The sequence below is a fragment of the Bos taurus genome, chromosome 23 (genome assembly GCF_002263795.3).
Source record: "Bos taurus isolate L1 Dominette 01449 registration number 42190680 breed Hereford chromosome 23, ARS-UCD2.0, whole genome shotgun sequence".
NCBI lineage: Eukaryota > Metazoa > Chordata > Mammalia > Artiodactyla > Bovidae > Bos > Bos taurus.
This window is the reverse complement of record NC_037350.1, coordinates 14971443-14990990: the sequence shown is the minus strand read 5'-3', so window position 1 is coordinate 14990990 and position 19548 is coordinate 14971443. Positions and strand designations below refer to the sequence as shown.

Below are 19548 nucleotides of genomic sequence, written 5' to 3'. Positions count from 1 at the left end.
AATCCTACTTCTCGCCCTTTCCTCTTTAATCAAGGAGCTAATTGCTTATGGATTGGCAATTGGGATGTTTATATTCCTTAGGAACAGGTTTCCTGTGCCTTTTGTTTCATCCTCTGCCATACTCCTTGTTTTCAGAGGAGAGAAAAGCCACTCATTTAGAAGTAATCTTGAGACAGTATTTTCTGAAGGTCAAGACAAATGTGTGAAGTCTGCATGGGAGTTGGTACATTCTGTGTAGCCCTGGCAAGTTCTGGTTTAAGCCTTTCTTCCACTTTATAAAACGTGGCTTGGTTCATAACCTGGGACATCCCTGTTTCTGGAATTTGCTCACCGTCTATAATTTCTGAATGTTCTAGTTCCTTAAAAAACCTGGTCACAGAAAGACCATGCCACCTCTTTTATTAATGTTGCTGTTTAAAAAAAAAAAAATCCCAACTTAACATGAGATGCATTTCTAGACATGTTTCAAAGATCTGTTCAGACTTTGGGTCTGAGGCTCTCTGCCCTAAGCCCAACTAGGGGAATAATATGGACCTTCAGTCCCACGGAGCCTGGTGCCACTTCTCTCTTCACAACTCACTTTCTTGTTTCCCAAGAGCAGCCTTAGAGAGAGAGGTACAGCTTAAGGGATTTACAGCGTAAGTGTATTTTGAGTCCTCAGAGGGCCTTCGGCAGTGTGATTGGTTGGTGTCGAATGTTGTCCAGCTCCAAGCGGTATTAGGAAGTCGGGCATGTTCCAGATGACCACATGTGTCATTGCTGTCTCTCGGTGGCAGCAGGCAGACCTTTGTGAGGAAACAAAGCAATGTTACTGAGAGCCCTGCTGGCCCCAAACGACGAAGAGTGTTCTTTTTGAGTTAGGGTTTCTTTGTTCCTTCCTCAATGAATGCCTGAATTTCTCCATAGTCACCTGTGATTTCTGTTTTACTCAGGATTGGATTTGTTTCATTTATATTTTGGTGTGGTTCACACAGAGAAAGCCCCAGAAGAGATCTGCTTCAGCTATGTTGTAGCTGCTGCTGTTTAGTCATCAAGTCGTGTCTGACTCTTTGCAACTCCATGGACTAGCCAGCCAGGCTGCTCTGTCCATGGGATTTCCCAGGCAAGAATCCTGGAGTGGATTGCCATTTCCTTCTCCAGGGGATCTTCCTGACCCAGGGATTGAACCCATATCTCCTGCTTGGTGGGTGGTTTCTTTACCACTGAGCCACCTGGGAAGCTTAACTATGTTATCTTGCTTTAACTATATGGTTAAATCCTATTCTGTCATTTTTTCAAAAGATGGAAGAAGACATATCAGACACATTTTCTTTAACAAATGCTCGTTTCTTGAGAGTATTTTAATTAAGCAAAGTTCTTTGGGGCTTTTAGATGACAACTTGATTTCATGCCAGTGTTTTTTTTTTTTTTAAACTTGGTACATTTTAACCTCTCCCTTCAGGAATATGAGCAACTCAAACAGTACAGGGAAGCATGTTAATGGGTCCAGATAATACAATTATGTACACTAATGGAAGGAGGCTTAGAATGTGGAACATGTCCAGTAATATTTTATTAAAAAATAATTTGACTTAGAAGTGGATTTTTCTCTCAAACTGATTTATCTGTTTATGTTGATTTAGATCAGCATAAGAGGCAACTCTCAATTATCCAAAATTAAAAGCTTTTTAATCCTTGAAATGCTTAATTTTTATAGCAGATTTAGCTATTATTTGACTTAATAGGTAAGACAAACTCATCTCAGGTCTTGCTAGTTTGGCAGCTGGAAAAAGTGGCCTGTGACTACAAGATCTTTAAGAAGAAAGTATACTAGAGTTAAAATTAGGCTGTCAGTCGTCATTCTACACAATTTATGTAGGGTTTATGAGTGCTAGTCCCTACACTAATAAAATCTTCAAGGAATTTTTGTATTTTCAGAGGTCACCTTTAGAAATCTTTGTATTTTACTATCCACCGCTCTTGAGTGGTGTCTTATTTTAGGTGAGCAAGGTATCACATGGCACTGTCTGACCTTGGTCTCACTGAATTCAGTGAATGGGTCCTGCTTTTTTTTGTAAGAAATGGCTGAGAACTGTGACTTCATGGATTGGCGAATGCTCAGCTGGAGAATGGTCCAACACCCTGTGTGCACAGACCTGCCAACATCAGGCTCTGGAACATTGATGTTTCCAGAACATGTCCATGAAGCAACATCTCTGTATTAAGACTGAGAGGCACTACCTTCATGGAAGCATGCTGCTTTCATGTTTTATTAATCTGTGAGGTGTCCAGAATTAAAGCTGGATAAGAGGGTGTGAAGACCCTTTATTCTCTGGTAAGGGAAATTTTTGATCAGTAACTCAGGTCTTGTAAAGGGACTTAGTCATACATAGCACTTCGGTGGGAGCAAACTAGATCAGACCAAATTCAAAAGGAGACAGTAGGAGATCCTGTACCCTCTTTTCCTGAGGGCAATTGGCCTGTTTCTCTCAAAGAGTCTAATTTACCCTCAGCAAGAGGTCGAATTGGCCTTAATTGTGTCCTAATTATTTGCTTAAGTAGCTAATCTTTACTTCCAGTTCTATCCCGTCTTGATACCTGTTAGGAGGCTACTTCTGAGCTGTTGCCTAATTTGCACACATCTTTTTAACCCTTTAAACATTCCTTTATAGCAGAACTTGCTGCTTTATTATCTCCATTCCTGAATTCATCGTTTTTCTGCAAGTTCTGCTGAGGTCTTCTCAACATAAGAGAAGTGTTCTTGCATTGTATGTTCACACAGCAATTCCTGGTCTCCCTCGAAGCAGAACCATTTGTTTGAAAACATGAGTTTCTCTGCCTCCCTTCTCCTCACAAAGAGTTCAATACAAATTCATTCAAGGACATTCAAAAGTACCAAAAATGAGGGGAAAAAATGCCCCTGTAGGAATGAAAAACCAGCATTAAAGGAAAAATAGAATGGTAAGATTGCAAATGGGGTGGGGGCAGAGTGTCTAGAAGGTGTCTAGAGTTTATAGGTTTGGACAGGTGGACATGGGGACTTGTCAGAGGACTGAAATATCTTTGCTGTTCAGTAACAGGTCCTTGTGGGCGTCCCAGCTGGTGAAGTAGTAAAGAATCCACCTGCTAAATGCAGGAGATGCAAGAGTCGTCGAGGGTTCGATCCTTGTGTTGGAAAGATCCCCTGGTGTAGGAAATTGCAATCAGCTCCAGTATTCTTACCTGAAAATTCCATGCACAGAGGAGCCTGACAGGCTACAGCCCATGGGGCCGCAAAGATGTGGACATGACCAGGCGATTGAGCATGCGTGTGTGCGCGCGCGCACACACACACGTGCAGGTTCTTGTACCATCCTCATCTTAGAAAGTTACTGAGTCTAATAAAAGCTTTTGGATTTCTATCACCCTTGAGCACTCTAAGTTATGGAGAAAGTCAGTTTGATATAAAAGGGTAGGAGAGAAAGGATTTAGGAAGAGGAATTTAGAGGAAAGAGAAAAGGAAGGATCTAAGAATGTTATCACCAACCAGAAAAAAAAACCAAAAAAATGAAATCCTTTCAAAGGAAAATCAAAGAGACCACTCATTCCACCTGACCTACCCAAGTTGACAGTGAACAGACTCACGTGAGGCTGAACCTAGCTGCCTACTTCAGGATGTCCGCCAACTTCTCCTCATAGTACAGGAAGTTCTCCTGAATGTCCTCCCAGGGCTCAAAGGCCTTGGATTCACCCTCTTCTTGCTCCACGAAATTCTGCCAGATGTACTCGAAGTCCTGGGGCTTCATGATGCGAAGTCTGCAGCCGGCTTCCTTCAGCTTCCTGAGAGCGGCCTGTATCTCAGGCTCTTCCCACATGAACAGCCGCCCCACCAGGATGAGCAGGCGCAGGTTCTTGGTCTTATTGAGGGTCTTGACGATGCGGTCCGCGCAGGCCGCGCAGGGACTGGAGGACACGTACCAGGTGACCATGTAGCGCAGGGCGGGGTCGAAGGTCGGCATGATGCTGTTGAAGAAGGCTTCCTCCGCGTGGTTAGTGGCGTGCTCATCCTCCAGGTACCCCCGAGAGGCCTGCACTTGGCCTCCCTTGCTCTGCGCTTCCACCACATAGCAGAGGAAGGTCTTGTTCCTGCCGGAGCTGTACTCCACATTCCGGAACTGAAACTTAAAGTAGTGGGCAGGCAGTCGCTCCCTATGGGTCAAGGAGACAAAGGCACAGGGAAAGAGAGTGGGTAATGAGTTCTTGTTCTAGGACTCGCCTGGAGTAGGTGGCTTTCCAAGATCAATCCCCCCGGGGACAGGTTCATTCTCCCCACTGAAACAGGCCTTGCCTATATGCTAACGGTGGTGACAAAGGCATGAAAGAATTCAAATGGTGTATCTAAAGGAGAAGAGAGAATGTGGAGTGAGGTGTGCATCCTGGACACCACACTAGCACAGATCTTCAAACACACCTTCACTCCCAACACACGGCATATGTTCAGAGTTCTAAATCAGTGACTCTCTAACCTGACTGTACATTAGAATCCACTGGAGGAGCTACAAATGCCGTGCTGGTGCCCCACACCAATAAATGAGAACATGTGGAGGAGGCCTGGGCATCAGTATTAAAAAAAAATGCTCCAGATGATTCAAATAAGTAGCCAGGTTTGAAAAGCAGTGTCCAAATAGTATTACAAAGTAGCAAGCATGTAAAAATTCTCATGACAGAGCAAGGCAAAGATTGTGCAGAGTATTTCATGCTTTCATAATCTCTCCTTGTCACTCAGGGATATTGCATCTCAGGTAAGGGGTGGCCTAAAATGTGCGGTCCCAGGCTTTCCCAAGGACTTTCTCATGTCATCTTTTCCCTCAGGTGAAAGAATGGTTGTCATGTAAGTGTCCAAGAAGGTTTATTTTTGAGGCTAGGCTATCTCAGGGTACTTTGATATGAATTAACTTGTGTAGTATTGACACATTTCAAAACCATAAAAGACTTAGCCTCTGTCCTTTAGATGCTTATAATCTACCAGCTATATTCTAGCTGGGAAGAAAAGGTGTAAATAAGACAGCTGAGAACAGTAGAAGACTGCTGAAAATGACGAGGTGGAGTAAGGACCCATGGTGAAGTTTCTTGAAAGTTTAGCCTTGACTCGGAAGTCAATAGACCATTGTTACAGGTTCCTGAGGAAAGAAAAGTACAAGGAAACAGGTCCATGGAAGAGTTACAGGGGTGACTTTAGGGAGAGAGTGAAGCTGGGGAAAAGTCTGAAATTTGGGAAGCCCACTTGATGACTTAGGGCACCAGACTTGGTGAGGAATATGTCCAGTGGCTTCCAGGGGAGGTGGATGATTAGCAAATGAAAGCAGCAGAAAAAGGCCAGGTGTTTCAAAAAGTTTGGTAATAATAAAGTAAGAAAAAAAGGAGAGAAGCTAAAGAAGCAAGCATCAGAATTGAAGATTGTCTTGTTTGTATATGCATATTTTTCTAAAATAGGGAAGATTTGTGCAGGTTTGAAAGCCAGATGGTGATTTCAGCCATGAAATTAAAAGACGCTTACTCCTTGGAAGGAAAGTTATGACCAACCTAGATAGCATATTCAAAAGCAGAGACATTACTTTGCCAACAAAGGTCTGTCTAGTCAAGGCTATGGTTTTTCCAGTGGTCATGTATGGATGTGAGAGTTGGACTGTGAAGAAAGCTGAGCACCAAAGAATTGATGCCTTTCAACTGTGGTGCTGGAGAAGACTCTTGAGAGTCCCTTGGACTGCAAGGAGATCCAACCAGTCTATCCTAAAGGAGATCAGTCCTGGGTGTTCTTTGGAAGGACTGATACTAAAGCTGAAACTCCAATACTTTGGCCACCTCATGCGAAGAGTTGACTCATTGGAAAAGACCCTGATCCTGGGAGGGATTGGGGGCAGGAGAAGAAGGGGATGACAGAGGATGAGATGGCTGGATGGCATCACCAACTCGATGGACATGAGTTTGGGTAAATTCTGGGAGTTGGTGATGGACAGGGAGGCCTGGCATGCTGCGATTCATGGGGTCGCAGAGTCGGACACGACTGAGTGACTGAACTGAACTGAACTGAACTGAAGGCCAAGGAGAATGAAGAGGCTGTAAGAAGAGAGACTGAAAAGGTCAGAAGGAGAGGAGGGGATGAGTACCAGCTGGAGAGGCTGAATGTTTTCTTTTAAAAAATGTAATCTCAGATTTCCTGGTGGTCTACCAGTTAAGAATCAGCCTTCCAATGCAGAGGACATGGGTTCGATCCCTGCTCCAGGAAGATTCCACATGCCGAGGAGCAGCTAAGCCCTCATGATGTGACTATTGTGCCCTGCTCCCTAGAGCCTGTGCTCCACAACAAGAGAAGCCTCCGAAATGAGAAGCCCTGCTTGCTGCAACTAGAGAAAGCCCACATGCATTGATGAAGACCCAGTGCAGACAAAAATAAAACAAAAACCTTTAAAAAATGTGATCTCTGTGGTTGCCCCAGAGGATCCCCAACTAGTAGCTCTGCTCTTTCTTCCCTACACTCCTTCCCTCCCCCCAGAGAGGTCACCCAACTCCCTGGGCTGCAGGGGGATCCCTGGTATCCCAGGGCCTTGGCTTCTTAGTGATAAGTAGCAGGTGCCAAAGAGCTGAGTAAATGTGAGCTGTTTCCCTGCAGCTGTCCCCTCCCCCATCACCAAATTTTCCCCACCCAGGTTTCCATGTGCCTTGCTGTCAGGTTAAGTTTCCACTGTGGAGATGGATGTGTTTGGGGCCCCAGCCCCGGGATTCCTTCGGGTACTATCTTTAGCTCTCTTAAGTCCCTCTGTCCCTGGTTGAATGTGTTTATTATTTACTTAACATTTGGGGAGAAAGGATGGCCTGATGATTCCCCTCTCCTCTTTCAGTCCCTGCTGGGAAGTCACTTACACTGAGCTCTTCCCCGGTAAACTCACCCCAGAAGACCACTCCTCAACTTAGCAAGTTGCTAAATGATCCTTTCACTTCCTAGAGTGGCTTTTTTTCCTCCTGAGAAGCACGGAGCCTACCTTTCTTGCTGAAACGTTTTTTTCCCCCCTCTCTAATCAGTGCCAGACCACCCCCAACCCCACCCCCACCCCTCCTAACCATCCCCAAGTCCAATCCAGAGCCATTTGTAGGATGGATTCACAGGTAAAGGTTTTGGAAGGATTCATAGCTGCTTGGTTGGCTTGGGGGCTTCAGTAGTAGCTTCCTATGTGGTCCCTTAGGTTTCCTTTCAGAAACTGAAAAGTATTGCTCCAACTTTGCCAAGTACAGCCCAGTCAAGAAGACATGTGTGGCCCAGTGTGAGGTTGCATGTTGGCTGGATGGTCTACAATTGATGCTTCTCTCAGTCTGTCCTCCTCTTCTTTAGGCAAGAGGAAAGGACCCAGAGAAATGGGAAGGCCAATGGAGAGGAAGAACATTCACCTCTCCATAAATATCGGTTTCCAACTCCTGGGGCCAGCAGCCTCATGGTCTGCCCTGTCACTCAGCAGGGCTTTCTGGACCCAGTACCTCAGAAAGGGAAGTGCATTTAAGGGGCAAAGGAAAGTCATGGAAGATCTCGGCTCCCAGTCTTTCTTGGGATTTGTTCAGAGACTGAGCCTGCTTGGCTTCTCAGTGGAATTCTTGGTTTTTCTAGAAGGAGCATACAGGTTGAATGAGGTTCTTTGGGCTTTTCAGACTGCAACAGCCAGGTCCTGGAGGGCCACCAGGAGAGCAGAAGTGGTCTGAAATTTCTCCAGAGAGCTAGCCAACGTGGTCATCTTGGGTTATGTTATAGAATCACAAAGTAAGTCAACACTATTATGCCCACTAGGCTTCCCTGGTGGCTCAATAGTAAAGAATCCATCTGCCAATGCAGGAGACATGGGTTCGATCCCTGGGTCAGGAAGATCCCCTGGAGAAGGAAATGGCAACCCATTCCAGTGTTCTTGCTTGTGAAATCCGATGGACAGAGGAGCTTGGCGGGCTACAGTCCATGAGGTCGCAAAAGTCGGACATGACAGAGTGACTAAATAACCTTATACCCACTAGTGGAAAGACAGAAATAGTGACAGTGACTTTGTAGATAATCACACACATCTTTTATATCCTAGTAGCATGACATGCTCCAGTACCATATTTACATATACCTCTTTGCTATCAACCCCAGCAGATATTTTCCTGCTCAAGTGTGAGTGTGTATGTGTGTTTGAGTGTGTGTGTGTGAGTGTATGTTGGAGTGGTGGCCAGGAGACAGATGCTGATAATAGATTTCTTCACCTGGGCCCAGTCCCTTCTTCAAGCACAGAAACTAACAGCATAACTCCTACTCCCTCCTGCCAACTTTAGCACCTCCTTAGGAACCATTTCCTCATACTTTCTGCAAACAAGGCTATTCACACTTCATCTCCTTAGACTTGGGTTTCTGGACATTGCAGTTCTCTAGGCTGGAAACCAAGAATCCTTATATCTAGAAAAAGAGGGACAGCTGCTTGATGGAGAAGATATGTGACTCAATGTAATATATATATATATTATTTTTTTCCCCCCTCACTTTTACATTAAAAAACATTTGCATTTCCTAAATCTAGACAGTGAAGGCAAGCAACTTGGAGGACAGTGGAAGCTCCTCTGAGATTAGACATTTGCCCCCCAAATAATCCATGGAGCAGTAAACCTACTCACAAGTAATTAAGTGATGACTCATTTCCACTTTGCTCACTAGACCTTTTCATGACCTACTTGAAAGAGGTAGAATTGCCAATCTGAGTTTCCTTTCCCCTTTCTCAGACCACTTTTCGAAGTGGATGCTACAGAGCAGGCATCGTCAGAAGGAGGAATGTGGGGAAACAGAGTTCTAACAGCCAGACTTCCTGGAGCTAAGAAGGTGTTTGATGGGCTGCTGGCTCCTGACTGGCAGTTCTGGACGGGATTCTGCAAGCCCTGGGCCCGCCCTTTTTCTTGGGTCCGTCCTGTTTCTCAGAGGAATGCCATCCTGCACATAGGCTTCCACCTTCCCTTGACCCTCAGAGGAGACCAGAGTCCGTGACCATCTTCTGTCCTTTATGAAACAAGCCTTTGCAGTCTGCTCAGGAGTCCAGGTGAGGGGCGAGCAGTCACAGCATTAATAGTGGCATTGAAGGCCCCCGACTCCTGGCCCAGCCCTTCTCTGAACCCTGCTTCTCCTCTCTCTCCTCACGTGGGTGGAGTAAACGACTGGTGGCTAAAGAAGTGGTTGAAAGGAGACTCACTGCCTGTGCCATTTATCTCTGTTCCAGAATAACCCCTTTGATAGCAGGTTCAGCTTCATGTAAAATCATACAGAACATAACTAGAGATAAAGACAAACACACAGCAAGGGGTGCTGCCAGGCAGAGCTGCAGCTGAGATGGAGGGATGGGGAACCGACCCATTCAGGTGCCCCAGAGCTTCCCTCAAGCAAGCTGAGTTCAGAAGCAAAAGAGAACCAGAGGAATTCTCTTGTGAGCCTAGTGCTGTTGGATCTTTGTATATATATTACTAATACATCTGGAACTTCTCCCCTCAAGAAGCTCTCCCTGATGGTTAGGGAGTTTGGGGTCGATGTGTACACACTGCTATATTTAAAATGGATAATCAACAAGGACCTACAGTATAGCACAGGGAACTCTGCTCAGTGTTATGTGGCAGCCTGGATGGGAGGGGGGTTGAGGGACCATGGATACATGTGTATGTATGGCTGAGTCCCTTTGCTGTCCACCTGAAACTCACAACATTGTTAATCAGCTATGAGGTGACAGTCATTCAGTTGTGTCCGACTCTTTACAATCCCATGGACTGTAGCCCACCAGGCTCCTCTGTCCATGAATTCTCCAGGCAAGAATACTGGAGTGGGTTGCCATGCCCTCCTCCAGGGGATCTTCCCAACCCAGGGATCGAACTCAAGTCTCTTGCATCTCCTGCATTGGCAGGCAGGTTCTTTACCACTAGCGCCACCTGGGAAGCCTGACTTCACCTACTAGCTTTGGGCAAATTATCTCTCCCTCTGAAGTTCGGTTTCCTTATCCAAAAGACAGACTGAGTAATCTCACCTCTCTTTGGACAACGGTCGACTTTTAAAATTAAACCTGGTACTGAAGGATGGTGCCTTCTCTGGGCCTCAGTTCTTCTCCTTTTAAGCACATCCCTCCTCTGCCCTTCCATTCCTGTTCAGAGGGTTCTCTCTCTCAGTGTTTTTTTTTTTTTTTTTGTAAAGCCCTGATTTCTAACATTTGCTGCTTTCCCGTATACACACCCACTGTGGAGATTTCAAGAAACCAACAGGAAGTCAGTGGACACAGATGTGGTAAGAGATGAGTCCAACGGGCCCTCAGCTGAGGCATGAACAGGCCTGGGCACACCACTGCTGCTATAGGCCTTTTGCTAGCATTTTCTATCACATCATTTTTAATGTTCTTAAGTCTGCTTTCTTTCTTTTTTTTCTGACCGAGTCACGCAGCCTGTAGGATCTTAGTTCCCTGACCATGGATTAAACCTGGGCCCTCGGGAGGGAAAGTGCTCAGCCCTAACCCCTGGGCCACCTGGGAATTCCCTGCTTTCTATCCCGAGTGCCCTATTCCCACCAGAATCACGACAAGTGGGCACATTTCTCCTTATTCGTACCTGGTAGTGCCCCTGCTCTCAGACTGTTTGCTCAAAAGCCGTCTGCTGTTCTAGTCTGGGGCCCTGTTCTAAAGAGCAGTGTGATGAGACCCTCCCCCGGGGAGGCTGGGCTCTGCTGGCCCTTTGATGCCAGGACACCTGGAGAGCGGAGGAGAGGAGAGCTTTCCCTCGGCCTGTCCCCTCACAGACACAGCCGCACCTCAGGGCTATTTTAAGTTGTCTGTTTACCCGCCCGGGCCCAGGAGACAGATCATCACAGCTGTTCCTTGTGTCCGGGAAATATGAAGAGCTCCACCTCCCTCCTGAACTGCTCTCAGAGTGTCCAGAAAGTGGCCTCCTGTGCCTCACTAGGGAGCCTTGGCTCAGGAAGCCTTTGCACCTCACCACCTGGAGGATGGAGACAGGTGGGAGCTCTGTTCGGGAGACCAGTGAGAAGGACGCTAGGCTGGAGTCAGAAAGCGTGCCTCTTACAGTTCTGTGGTCTCGGAGCGTGCCTGGGCCTCCCTGACTCTCTTTCTCCAGCTGTAGTGTGATGGTGATACAGCTCCTCTCAGCCTCACAGTGAGGCTGGAATGAGCTCGGGTGTGCTGGCATCATAAACCCCCGGACGCTTGTCCGTGACATCAGAGGATTTAATCTCTCAAAACCCACTACCCTGAGCTCCCAAAGCATGTTCAACTCAGCAAACATACTCTAATTCTCTTCTGAACTGCCCCTGCCCCTGTGCTGGGGAGATTACAGCACAGCACAGAGTGGGTGTGCCTCTGTGTGTGTGAGAGAGACAGACCAAGGCCAGCATGGGCCAGCATACTTAGCTGTTAGAAAAAGGATCTCTTTCCATAAAAAGCCACTGGAATGGAGGACTCTCCTGGCCTGGCGGCCCCTAAGCTCTCCCTGTGTCTATATTAATCTGTGCCCTGTGGCTCCTTTAATCCTGGGATGAGGGTGACATTACTCGGTTGGCCACGGACAAGAGCAAGTTCAGGGGCTCTTCCCTGAAGCCTTGCCTCAGGAACTAGGATACATTTCCCTCAGGTTCTCTTAGAAACCGGAAAATGTCTCAGCCGGAAGGGGACTTGGGAATCAAGTAGCACAACTTCCTAAGGTTCCAAATGAAAAAACTGCAGCCAGGCCAGGACTGGAAAAACACTAGCCCAGCTTCAAACAGCAAGTCCCAATCACCTCCAGGGTTCCTTCTGCCCTTGAAGGCATCATGCCTCCATTCTTCCTGGAATTTCTCTTCCTGTGACCCCTCCTCTGCCTGTGGGCATTGCTGGAGACTCCCATGAAAGAATCCTTATGCCCCCACATACTCAGTCCCTGGGTCAGGACGATCCCCTGGAGGAGGAAATGGCAACCCACTCCAGTATTCTTGCCGGGAGAATCCCATGAACAGAGGAGCCTGGTGGGCTACAGTCCATGGGGTCGCAAAGACTCGGACATGACTTAATGACTAAACAACAACAACAACAAATTCCCTTCTTAGTCTTTGTTCAGGAATTTAGCAGAATCTTCTGCCAAAAGGACAGGGAGAGAAGAGGAGGCTGACTGCCTTGTTTCATTCCTGGAGGTGGCATCATCTAGACAAGGCAGGGGGACCCTCTTTGGAGCCTCAGCATTCTCTGCTCTAGGTCCTGCTCCCTCCAGGCTGTGGTGGAGGGCGAAGGAACACCTCCCCTGCCCAGAAGCTCCGGCCTGGCCTGTGTTGCCTGGCCTGTAACCTCTCTTTTTCCCTGGGGGTGGATGCGAATCTCAGCCCCTGGGGAGATTCAGAGATGATGCAGCAAGAAAAACAGACTGCTTCTCACTCTAGCTTGGGAAAGGATGGATCTGTCTTTCCTGCCTTAGGCTCTTCTACTTCAGGGAGAAGCTGTAAAGAAAGAGAGAGAGACAAATGGGCAGAGGAGAGGCCCACTCAGAAGCAGGGACAGAAGTTGAAGGAGGAGGTTCTCTGGGACCGTATTGAAACGTGCTGGCGGTATCCCATGATCTCACCAAATTCGCCGGGACTAAACTGCTTTTACCCAGAGAGGAAGGTGACGCCTCAACACCAGGAAGCCCCAGGGCTGGTTTCCTTCTCAGGGTCCTCGATTCCCGAGTTTTACCTCCGCTGATCGGAGGTGTCACTCTGAGAAGCCCAGAGCGTGTTGCTTCTGCTTCCCGCGTGGTGCACACCAGTGGGCTCTCAAGGCTGTGGTGACCCTTACCCCTACTATTACCATCCTAGGTCCCCCAGCCTGTCCCGCCTGCTTCGTGCCAGGGAGCAGGAGCCCAGCCCACGCCCAGCTCTCACCCAGTGACGATCTCAAAGGGCGGCAGCTCAATCAGCTCCTTCAGCTTTTCGGGGTCCTCTAGGTTCTCCACCTCCTCGCCATTCTGGGAGGCGGGCTCCGCCGCCGCCGCGGCCTCTTCTTTCTGAGCCATGGAGGGGCTGAGGCTCTGGAGTCAATGAGAAAGAGGGGAGAGGCGGCGGGTCTGGGCCAAGGCCTGGCGGCAGAGTCCCAAGCAGCTGTCAGCAGCTAAATCTGCCTGGGGTGATGGGAAAAGGATGGGGCAGGCCAGGCGAGTGCGCTCAGCCCCTGGCCCGCAGGCTTTATAGCCAGAGGCCCCTCCCCCAGCTTCTCTAGCTCTATCTTTTTTTAATTGAGTGACGGCGGGTGAGGGGATGGGGGGGAATGGAAAATCTGGCCATCGGTGTCCCCTATTTATCAGAAGCAGAGACAGGAAGCTGGCAGGTGGGGATGGCTTGGCCTGCACCCCTGCCCCCTGCACCGGCTTACACAGGTCTTCACATTCTCTTTGTCTTCTCCCTAACCGTTTTCTCTTCTTTCTCCCCAACCCAGCTCGCCTGGGGAGATTGCGGAAGGGACCTAGGGTGGGTGAGTTTTCAGAGGGGAGCTCTCTCAGAGGTTTAAGCGGGACAAGGCTTGTGTCGAAAGGGACCCAGGCCAGCCTGACTGGGGGGACTTGGGTTCAGGGAAGGAGGGTCCTGAGATGGGGTGAGGGGGATAAGTATTGCCAATGGGGAAGACACTGTGAACTGTTACCCAAAGGGAGTGCATGCTGATTTGCCTATAATGATGCCTAATGCAACATCACATCCACTGGGAGCCTCCAGAAATAACTATATTGCCATTGACTAAGCTTAGAGTTCTGGAAATAGCCCAGGCAGTGACTTTAGTGTTTTCTGTGTGACATCGGACTTAATGCGCTCAACCATCCTGGGAGGTCATGTGGATTATCCCCATTTTACACAGAAAGGTTAAGGGCCCTGTTTGGGGTCATCAGCCCCAAAGCGGCAGGGCCAGGATTAAAATGAGGACTTTTTGTTCCTGAGGCCAAACATTCAATTGCTGTGTGTGTTCCCTCTCATTTGGTCCTTTATTTGTTTAATAAATATTTATTGAGCATCTATTATATGCCAAGGGCTGATTCAGTTACTGGGGCATGGCAAAGAACAGAACAAAGGAAAATCCTTGCCCTCATGGAGTGAGGGGGTTGGCCAATATACAGGGTAAGTAATATACATGGTCTATTTGGTAGTGCTAGGAAGAAAAGGCAGAGAAGGGGGACAGAGTGACACTTTTTTTATAGGATGGCCAGAGAAGAACTTTGAAAAGGAAATAATTGAGAAAAGATCTGAAAAGGCTGAGGGAAATAATTCTAGGGATATCTAAGGGGGAAGTGTTCCAAGGAGCAGAAGAGCAGATGCAAAGGTCCTCAGGTGGGAGCATTCCTGGTGTGTTTCTGGACCAAGTAAGGACATTTGTGTGGCTTGGGAGTCTTAGGAGGTGAGGCCAGAGAGATAAACAAAGGCTAAGTAGGCTGGCATCACCGACTCAATGCACACAAATTTGAGCAAGCTCCAGGAGATAGTGTAGGACAGGGAAGCCTGGTGTACTGCAGTCCATGGGGTCACAGACAGTCAGCTCCGACTTAGCGACTGAACAAGTACGTTGGGGCCTTAGGGGCTGTTCTAAGGACCTTGGCTTTTTCTGAGTGAGATAGGAAGATATTGTCTTTGAACAGATGAGTCACATGGTCTGACAGATATTTGTAGGCTCACCCAGGCAGCTTTGTTGAGAACAGAGCAAAGGTGAGAAAGAGCAGAAGCAGAAGGACTGGTTAGAAGCCTATTGAAACTAATGAAAGCTGACTGGGGCCCCTGGAGCAGCCCCTGAGCTGGAGCAGTGTCAGGAGGGACTGGATGAATTTTGGTCCGCACATGGTGGGTGCTGAGCTGGGGCCATGGGTTTTTGTGTCTAGGGGAGTGCAAACATTCTCAGGGCAACAGAAGGTGGGGGTCAGAGTCACCAAGAGGCTGAAAATGAGGAACCTAAGAATGTTGGGGAACTAGTCTGAACATAGCTCCTGGAGCTAGTGCGGGGTGGTGATGAGAAGGTGGGGGACCCTTTCCATGGTCTAATTAGAGGATAGGAGTCAGCATGGTTGGGAGGATCTGGGGCTCTCTCCTCCAGAGAGTTCTGGGCAGCATGGCACCCTATGAGTAAGAGGCCCAAGCATTTTGATCTGTCATAGTTTATATCTGTTGTCCAGGTATAATTGTTACTGGCTCCCCAGTCACTCCCAAAGTGCCCCAGTACAGAGACTATTTGGTCACCTTCCTTATTAGGCTTGTTACTAATTCTGGCATTCTTATACAGAAGTTATTATTTTTTTTTCAGGCATTTTTCCAGGGGATGTAAGGCACAGGATAGTGATAGTAGTGCGAGTGTCCTCAGAGAAAAGGCGGTGATAGCTGATAAATAACAAACACACGTTATTATTATAATTAGCATCGCACAAACAACCAACATTTAAATGCAAAGAGATCACTTCGTCCTTTTATTTGATCAGCAATTATTGAGGGCTTCTAAGAGCCAGACACTCCTGGAGTAAACACCAAGAATACGGACATGAATGAGGTGCTGCCCCACGAGGGGCGGCTCCCAGTCTTAATAGCTTTGGGGGCATTCGGGCACTCAGGCTCTCATGATCACCTTTGGTCCTCACGCCTGTCTCACAGGGGTGTGTATTATTGTCTTCATTTTGCAGGTTAGAGCCCTGTAGCTCAGAAAGGTGATTTGTATAAGATCACACGAGGATTTAAATCCAGGTCTTCTGAGCTTATGTTCTTATTTCCAGGGCCGCGCCCAGCTAGCTCTGATGGATACGTCTCTAAAGCATCATCTCCCACTTCTGGCTGCAGCTACTGGACTAAGGAAGAGTAAAATGTCTTGCAGCAGGGAAGGTGGGGAGAGGGATCCTTTCAGCTTGCTGTTCCCTTGTGGGAAAGACTTCCTTCCTGAGGGTGAAAGTGAAAGTAAAAGTCACTCAGTCGTGTCTGACTCTTTGAGACCCCAGGACTGTATAGTCCATGCATTCTCTAGGCCAGAATACTGGAGTGGGTAGCCTTTCCCTTCTCCAGGGGATCTTCCCAACGCAGGGATTGAACCCAGGTCTCCCGCATTGCAGGCGGATTCTTTACTAGCTGAGCCAAAAGGAAAGCCCAAGAATACTGGAGAGGGTAGCCTATCCCTTTTCTAGCAGATCTTCCTCACCCAAGAATCGAACTGGGGTCTCATGCATTGCGGGTGGATTCTTTACCAACTGATGAGCTATCATTTTATATTTTGGCTGTAGTGTATGCCCTAGGGGCTTCCCAGCAGGCACTAGTGGTAAAGAACCTGCCTGTCAATACAGGAGGCCTAAGAGACATAGGTTCAGTCCCTGGGCTGGGAAGATCCCCTGGAGGAGGGCATGGTAAGCCACTCCAGCATTCTTGCCCGGAGAATCCCATGGACAGAGGAACCTGGTGAGCTACAGTCCATAGGGTTGCAAAGAGTCAGACATGTCTGAAGCGACTTAGCACACACGCATGCACGCATGTATGTCCTAGATTGGGAGGGGGAAGATCCATGTTTATATCCCCGTCTCAGACCTCGATTCACTGTGTGATGATGTTGGCCAAATCACTTAGCATCTCTGGATGGTCCTCAGTGTCCCCGCCTGTGACAAAGGCTGAGTTATTGCTCATATTCCAGGATGGCCAAAGGGATGAAAATGTGGAATCAGGGCTGCTCCCAAAGACCTGTAGCGTGGGGATGAACGTGTGGTGGAAATTTTCTGAGTGATGTTAGGAGGTGGTCTGTGTTCCTCTCTGAAGACGCGATCCCTCACCCCTGCCATATCTATACACTGGGGAGAGTGCCCTGCACCTCCCTGGACTGATGACCGACAGTTTCCTTTCCCACTGCTCCTTTCCCCGCACCCCCTTCCCTGGAGGCCCTCTGACTCCCTCTGGCTATTTATGGCACCTCCTAGGGGCCCACGTTCCTGCCTTGTCCCTGGCTTTCCTTTCCAAGCTAGTCCAGTTTCCCTGGCTGGCCCCAGAGTACAGCAGTTAATCTGGGGGGTCGGGTGCCAGGGGCCGGACCCCTCCTCCTGCAGCTGCCACTGTCCTCTTTTTAGTGTGGGCACTCCCCCAACTCCCCCGTGTTAGCACTCTTGGGTATGTTTCTATCAATAAACCGCTTCTGTAGAGGAGGAAAATGAGAAACGAGTATTTATTTCAGTGGTGTCAGCAGGGTGTTGGGACTTGAACTCAAGTCTGTCAGCCTCCAAGTTCCAAGCTTTTCCCACCATGTTATGCAGCCTGGAATTTAGTCGTGTGAGAGCTGACACCAGCCCAACCCTCCCTGGGGCTTGATGGGGTTCTAAGCAGGTCACATAAATGAACTCATTTACTCCTCGTAAGGATGTTGGGGTAGCTACTAGTATTTCTTTCATTTTACTGGGAGGGGGGGAAATTGAGATCAGAGAGGTTAAGTGACTTGCCCAAAGTCACACAGCTAGTGAGAACAGAGCTTTGGGCTTCTAGAGTCTTAAGTCCTTCACCTTTCAGTCCCGACTGCTACCAGGACCCCTGAGGCCAGGGTCTGAGGGAGGAGGGGCAAGAGGGGACCAGGGGGAGAAGGTGTTCTTGGAGGGAGACTGAGCTCTGGGAGCAACTTGTGTATGAGGTGTGTGTGTGTGTGTGTGTGTGTGTGAGTGTGTAGGGGGTATAGGTATAGAGACAGCAGACAGCAGGTGAGTGGGAATGGAAACCCCCGAGGGAATTCTCCCACGCTGTCTTGAGACCCAGCCCCACCCCCGTGTCTGGGAGGAGCTGGGTTAGGCCCCGGGCCTGCCTCTTTGGCCCTATTTCCCATGGTCGTTTCAGGAAACCTTCTGAGGTCCTAGGAGGCGCTGAGGAGGAGGTAGCAGGGTCAGGCACGGCTCTTCCTCGGGTCTCGGCCAGAAGCCGAGCTGCCCTCACTGGGAAGGGAGTAGAGAGGCTGCGAGGGGGCTAATGGAAAATAGCCACCTCACCAGGGGAAGGTTTAAATTCTCACTCTGTGAAAGCAGATACCTCGGGAGTCCGCTGATGGAATGGATGCTTTATGTGCAGGGACAGCTGGCACCCCAACAGCGCGTTGCCCCAGAGACGCAGCCTGGGTGTGCCCGCCCCTCGGTCACTACCGAGACGAGCTATACAAACAACGGGCCACGGGCACGAGGCACCCCCTGGTGGGCAGGAGCCTGCCCCTGCTGGCAACTGCTCTGTTGACATAAACAACAGGGGGTGTCCGGAGCCTTGGCGGGGTGCAGCGAGGGGGCCCCGGTCTCCCAGAGTCTGAGGCTCCCTGGGAAGGGAGGAGGAACTCAAATCACACAGGGCAGGATGGAGTTTCCAGTCTTCTCCTGGGCAGGACACCATGCTTGGCTGGCCATGCAGGACGCATGGCCCTGGGGAAAAATGGTGACAACTGGGACTTTAGTCCTGGTCACCTCGGTCTTCCACTCCAGCGGCCACTCCCGGCACCACCCGGCCCCCAGGGTTGGCTGGCTCTTTGAGTCTTTGAGGAGAGCGATCTGATTTGAATCGTGCCCATTAGGTGACTAATAGTATTCCCCTTTGAAAGGGTGTTTGCAGGGCCACAAAACCTACTGGGAGAAAGTGATAAACTTAACAATCAACTTCTCAGAGGAGACTTTCAGCCCTTGGAAATGTGCTGGAGTAGGTGCAGGTAGGGCAGGAAGGAGCTCCCTGGGTGCTTCTCCACCCAGGTCATTTCTGGGCAGGCTGGGGGGACCTCAGGGATACAGACACCAAAAGAGGCTGATAGACACCCCCGAGGCTCCTGGTTTGACAAAGAGGGCTTCTCCTAGCTTGCAGGTTAGAAGAGGGGGCCTTTGTTATGAAGGGTCCTTGAAAGCTAGGTTGGGGGAAGGGGTCTCGTTGGACTCTGCGTGAGGGTGGAGGTCGGTGGTCCAGATTTGAGTTGATGCCTGCCAAAGTCAGGCTTTGTTTGGATGGGTAACTTCGTCACTGATGAAGATCAGTAAGAAAGCTTTAAAACAAAAATATCTTGTGCTTGTTTTCTGAAACTACAAGAAAAGGGAACTCTGGAAAGACTCTGAAACATGGGAACCCTGGGAGATAGAATGGGTGGAGCACAAAGGAAGCAAGACTTTGGAGCCCTGGCCTGATCTTGACCGTACTTGAGGGCCTTAGGCCTCCACTAGAGCATCACCTCTACCTGCCCGTAGGACAGGACCAACATTTGTCCACTGAACATACACCTACCAGCCTTTCTACCTCACCTGCCACTGTGTATCCCCATTCTGCAGACATTGGCAAAGGGAGGAAGGAGAAAGGGACTGGGGAGCAAAGAAAGGATGAAGATACAGCAGAGTGAGAGATCACCTCACCTCCTGGGGTTGCCATTTCACCAGGAGCTGCTCCCCACCTCTCCAGACATTGGTGAAAAGCTTGTCTCTCCCCTACCCACCAAGTGAATCATTTTCAGACACCATGTTCTGCTCAGAGGCAAATGGGAAAACACTGCCCAAGGACACAGAAGCACACACACGTGGGTCGGACCACGGAATCCCGGGACACATCTG

The 19548-nt window shown here is 48.9% G+C and overlaps 1 protein-coding gene across 1 annotated transcript; it reads right to left on the bottom strand.

Annotated features, from left to right (window-relative positions):
• Positions 1-382: 382 nt before the first annotated feature.
• APOBEC2 (apolipoprotein B mRNA editing enzyme catalytic subunit 2) lies at positions 383-13049 on the bottom strand. The gene is given in 3 exon segments (NM_001034355.1): positions 383-785; positions 3604-4167; positions 12893-13049. Coding segments are annotated over 2 exon segments (675 nt in total). The 5' UTR covers positions 13024-13049; the 3' UTR covers positions 383-785; positions 3604-3623.
• Positions 13050-19548: the final 6499 nt, after the last annotated feature.